Raw genomic sequence first — 6,057 nt, forward strand, 5'->3', positions numbered from 1 at the left:
ATCTTAAAGCACAAAGATGTGTAAAAAAATTAACACATCCTTTAAGTGCATGTAGTGCAGACTTTAGGGACCCTTTACAAGAGTCCACACCAGAGTCGCATTTTGAGACAGACTGGAGCATCACACCGGAAATAGGAAGAGAGGTTGTGTGAACTCCTCCCATCCGATGTCTGATTTCTCTTTTGCAAGGACTTGTGGGATGGTAAAGTGCGTGAAGCCTGCAGCAGTGGGGCTTTGCTGAATAAGGCATCAAGGGTGCAAAGGGGGTGCTGATGAGCACAATTCGGAGCCCAAAAATGACAGATGTGACACCCTACTACGGACTCAAGCGAGCATTCACAATTTAAGGCCACAAAGTGAAGTGCGCCATTTGGGACAGGGCCCAAATCTGGTCACCATAGGTCTTATTTGCGAATCGTTCTTACATAAATATCCTGTTTAATTTATTCATAATTTTATTGTGTTATTGATTGTTCAGTTCCTCTAAAAAAAAAACATTACTTTACCAAAATAGTATAGGTTGTAAACACAATTTCATGTCAACCTTAAAGAGGCCGAAAATAGGTAAGCAAGATATACCAGAAAAAAAATGACTCTTAAATTTTTTTCTCTTGTTTTCAGTATAAAAATAAAAAAATTCTTAAATTAAGATATATTATCTTGAGGAGCAAAACCACCCAAGAAAATAAGTCTAGTTTTGGACCAAAAATATCAAATTTAAGTGATTTTGTGCATAAAACAATCAAAAAAAAATCTGCCAGTGGGGTAAGCAATTTTTTCTTGAATTTAGGGTTTAAAAAAAAATTCAAGATTTTTTGCTTACCCCATTAGTAGATTTTTTTTGTTTTTTTATTGTTTTATGCAAAAAAATCACTTACATTTGATATTTTTGGTCCAAAAACTAGACTTATTTTCTCAAGTCGTGGTGCTCATAAAGAAAAAAAATCATCTTAAATTAAGAATTTTTTGATATTTTTACTGAAAACAAATACCAAGATTTTTTTTCCTTAAATCATTTTTTGCAGTGTATGCTATAATGGCTTTGCAATAATCTAATGTTTTTAATACTTCAACAATTTATGTATAGTCAAAGTTTTAGGTTGATGCAGATAGCAGAGATATATAAACTTTACAAACATAAGCATTATCATATCGCACATCAAATTTTTAGTAAGTTATCACATATCGCATCTTTAATCAATGTAATGCAATCCTATTTTGTAATATAAAAGAATGCATTCGATATAAATTGTGCATGGTATGTTAATGCATTTTTAGGGTCACTTCATAAACCCTAATACTTTTTACATGTATAAACAATCAATGCTTATAGGTTTTTGGTTATACAGATGCACATCTTTAATAAAATGGACAAAAATGCAAAAACCATCGAGCCATTTAAACTTCACTGCAAGCATGTACTCCATTTATTCCGGTAGGACACACAGAAAGAATTACAGACAAAGCAGGAAAGTAAACAATAAGAGGACAAAAAGGTTATTCATGTAGTAATTACTACAGAGGATTAGGTCTTAAATTAACACAAACCATGTGCAACATTCAATGCTGGTCTTGTGCAATTATCAATACAGTACATAGAGTTCAAGTAGTGTGGTGTGTGAGCACATAAGACAACACACAGAGATTTGTTCAAGTGCAGCAGCTAACATGTAACAATTGTGTCCCAACAATTATGAGACATTAAGTTAAATGCAAAAGGATGCTAACATTCCAGTCCAATGACCCTAAAATGTGACAAGAACGCGAGTAACAGTTAAACACTATTGAAGTTAACCTGGTTTAAATGTCAAAGCTAGTGCTTGCAGACCTGCTACAATGACAATAAGCTGTTATATACTGATTTTTGGTTTTGACCGTCAAAACGGTTGAGCATCTCTATGAGCGGGCATTTATAATATCAACAAACTCAGGCTTAAGAGAAGCTCCTCCCACCAGAAAGCCATCAACATCGGCCTGGCCTGCAAGCTCTTTGCAGTTGGCTGCAGTAACAGAGCCTAGAAAATAACAAGAAAATGAAGAAAAGCATTTAATGGATTAAAGAGAGTTAAATGATTAGTCATTCTTCTTAAAAAAAAAATCCAGATAATTTACTCACCACCATGTCATCCAACATGTTGATGTCTTTGTTCAGTTTAGAAGAAATTATGTTTTTTGAGGAAAACATTCCAGGATTTTTCTCATTTTAAATGGACCCCAACACTTTTAATGCAGTTTAAAATTGCGGTTTCAAAATGACTCGATCCCAAACGAGGCATAAGGGTCTTATCTAGCGAAATGATTGTCAATTTTGGCAAGAAAAATAAAAAATATGCACTTTTAAACCACAACTTCTCGTCTTTCTCCAGTCATGCGCCAGCGTGACCTCACGTAATTGCATAATGATGTGGAAAGGTCACGTGTTACATATGTGAAACACACATTTGCGGACCATTTTAAACAATAAACTGACACAAAGACATTAATTAACATCATTCGACATACAACAACGTCGGAACGGTCCTCTTTCTCCACACTTGTAAACACTGGGGCGTAGTTTCGCATACATCATCCGTGACCTCTTAAAGTCGAGAAGCTGTGGTTGCATTTTTTTATTTTTCTTGCCAAAAATGCTAGATAAGACCCTTATGCATCGTTTGAGATCATTTAGAGTCCTTTGAAACTTCAATTTTAAACTGCATTAAAACTGTTAAGTGTTGGGGTCCATTAAAGTCCATTAAAATGAGAAAAATCCTGGAATGTTTTCCTCAAAAAACACAATTTCTTCTCAACTGAACAAAGAAAGACATCAACATTTTGGATGACATGGTGGCAAGTAAATTATCTGGATTTTTTTAAAGAAAATGAACTAATCCTTTAAATTTTATTAAGGCCTGTATCTATAACCTATTTAATGCTTAACGGATAGACACAAAGAGACTCACCTCCATAAATAATACGCACGGAGTCAGCGACTGCATCTGACACGTTGGTTTTCAGCCATCCCCTTAGCTTTTCATGCACCTCTTGAGCCTACAGCAGCCAGATTTCAACACAGATACTTCAAATAAACCATTGATTTGGTTCTCATACAGAATTAGTTCAAGAAACAATTCAGATTGTGGTATGTATGCATGTATGTATGAATGTATGTATAAAATATAAAATGGAGACAAAATGAAACATGATATCAAGGCAGTATTTAAAAAAAATAAAAAAATAAATGACCTGTTCAGGTGAGGCGGTTTTCCCAGTGCCAATGGCCCACACCGGTTCATACGCTAGAACTACATGAGTCCAGTCTTTCACATTATCTATAAAAAAAATTATAGGATTTAGCCTTAAAGGGTTTGTTCACCCAAAATTTTAACTACACTCATTAGGTGTCGTTTGAAAATGTGAAGCCTTAATAATAATAATAATAATAATAATAATAATAATAATAATAATAATAATAATAATAATAATAATAATAATAATAAGAAGAAGATGATGTGCATGTTTTGTACAATAAAATCATTCAAAGGGAAAGGTCACCCCCAAAAAAAAACCATTGACATCATTTACTGACCCACGTGTTGTTTTAACCCCAGTGTTGTTTTAACCCCAGTGTCTTTAAAAAGTGTTGTTTTGGGTTTTCTAGTTACTATGGGAGTGGATGGTGACTGAGATCCCAGTACCAGAAAACTCTTAAAGCTTTAAAATGATCCATGTGTGGGTGAACTATCCCTTACACTGCAAAAAATTATTTTCAAGAAAAAAAATCTTAGTATTTTTGTCTTGTTTTCAGTAAAAATATCTAAAAATTCTTAAATTAAGATGCCATTGGCAGATTCTTTTGCTTGTTTTATGCACAAAATCACTTAAATTTGATATTTTTGGTCTAAAAACTAGACTTATTTTCTTGGGTAGTTTTACTCATCAAGAAAAAGCATCTGAATTTAAAAAATTAGATATTTTTACTGAAAACAAGACAAAAACACTAAGCAATTTTTTTTCTTGAAAATCATTTTTTGCAGTGTAATAATGAAAAAGGCTTCACATTTTCTATTCTGTTTAAAAGATCAACATCTTTAAATAAAAAAAATCCACCATTGTTATTATACAAGCTGTGTTTCGTAATAACCTGCAATGACTTTGGTCTGGGCAAACACTACGTCCTCTGTGGTTCCTGCCTCTCTCTCCTCCAGTTTCTCCCCGATGCAGGCGATCACGCCCAAATCGCTCTCCAGGCAGTGGGCCACCTTCTGACCAATCAGCTGCAATTGTGATCACAGCATATCCAATCAGAGGAAAACAGGGCACAGCTAAACGCAATCAGGTTGTCAACCTAGTAAACAGAAATATGAAACGCTGCCTAAATGTCATCCTACAAAAAAAAGAGGTCTCTTTCGAACCTCATCGCTCTCCCCAAAAACGTGACGTCTTTCAGAATGCCCTAAAATCACCCAGTCGATGCCGCAGTCTTTAATCATTGCCGGACTAAAACGAAGAAAAATTGAGATGAGACAGACATTTTAGCAGTGATATGCGATACCTCATAAAAATGACAAAATATACAGGCCATATAAATCGAAGTACCTGATCTCCCCAGTAAAGGCTCCTTTGGGAACCTTATAGCAGTTCTGGGCAGCCACACCGATCCTTTGGTCCAGCTTAGATCTTGCATAATCAAGATAGATGGAGGGAGCTCCACAAACCACCTCTAAAGATATGAAAAAAAAACATTAGGATGGAGATTATACACTTCCAAGTCCCCATTAAATCTATAAGACATGAGCTTTATTATATTATACGGAAAATATCTATAAAAATTGTATGACATCATGCTAAAATCCTTATTTATGATCAATGTGCTAATGAAACTCATCGTTTTAGAAAAACATAAGAATAATATATGACTGAATTGTAATTTTTTTCTCAGAATATGTGGCTATTTTTATATTTAAGCTGTCAAAAGATGACGCATAAACACGTTATTTCCATGTAGAAACAGTTTATACATGAAAACCACGTATGACCAACATTTAAAGTCACATGAAACCCCACAATACATCAAAATGTACGCGTGTTCGAGGTTATGCGTACGCTGCGCAGATCAATCGCTGTATGACCTCACAGTATCGCGAGAGCGAATGGAAGCTGCGCTCTCGCGGTACGTCGACCGTTATGCGCAGCCGCAGCGCATCATGAAACACCTCTCATCTCAATTATTTGCAAAACGCAACATAGTAAGGGATTGACAAACAGGTTATTTCGACATAAAATACACCATTCTTAAATAAAGTTTCAAATAAACAAATCCTCACAATATTGCTTATAAACGCCGCTTACCTGCTTCATCGTTCAGACTGGCTGTGTTCAAGGTCATTATCAGCTCGCCCAGGCTCTGTTTATCACCGTTCATTTTCCAGTTTCCACCGACGAAGAATTTTCTTGAAGACATATTTTTCTTGCGGGAGCGGCTAACGACACGAGCGAATAAAACACAACACACCAGCAACTGTTGTTGTTGTTGTTATGGCTTCCGCAGGCGATTTTAAATCCTACTTTGATTACGGATGATTTTGTAATATTCATAAGCAAGTCCGTTGTCATTGGACGTTTGGCAAAGATCGTTCTATGGACTAATTAATATTCATGAGGCAGGTCTTCATCATTGGAAGTTAAGTAATGTATTTAAGTAATATTCATAAGACAAGCAGTAAAGGGGTGGAAGTCATGATTAAATGTAATATTTAATTAAAATCGATCTAATTAACTAATTAAGGTATTATGCTTTCGCTATATTAAGGTTTTTCACGTAACATCAGAAACATCTAATTATATATTTACAAGGCTAAACCACATATTTTGTGTATTACAATTGATAGCACAACTTATATTTTTATATTCATATTTTTATATACCTTATGCATCTATAGAAATAAAAAATGCATTGATTAAATAACATTTATTATATTATATTATATTATATTATTCACTATAAATATTGTTCCAAAGCAGGTTTATGAATATTACATTATATTTTTATTGACGTTATCTTTCATTTCTTTTAAC

The 6,057-nt window shown here is 34.3% G+C and overlaps 1 protein-coding gene across 1 annotated transcript; it reads right to left on the bottom strand.

Moving 5' to 3' along the window:
- Positions 1-1,397: 1,397 nt before the first annotated feature.
- tpi1a (triosephosphate isomerase 1a) lies at positions 1,398-5,616 on the bottom strand. Its single transcript, XM_065286001.1, has 7 exons — positions 5,332-5,616; positions 4,579-4,702; positions 4,395-4,479; positions 4,124-4,256; positions 3,226-3,311; positions 2,943-3,030; positions 1,398-2,015 (listed from the first exon to the last, which is right to left on the bottom strand). The coding sequence occupies exons 1-7, from the start codon at positions 5,441-5,443 to the stop codon at positions 1,897-1,899; spliced, it is 747 nt and encodes a 248-aa protein (XP_065142073.1). The 5' UTR covers positions 5,444-5,616; the 3' UTR covers positions 1,398-1,896.
- Positions 5,617-6,057: the final 441 nt, after the last annotated feature.

Source organism: Paramisgurnus dabryanus, chromosome 19 (genome assembly GCF_030506205.2).
Source record: "Paramisgurnus dabryanus chromosome 19, PD_genome_1.1, whole genome shotgun sequence".
NCBI lineage: Eukaryota > Metazoa > Chordata > Actinopteri > Cypriniformes > Cobitidae > Paramisgurnus > Paramisgurnus dabryanus.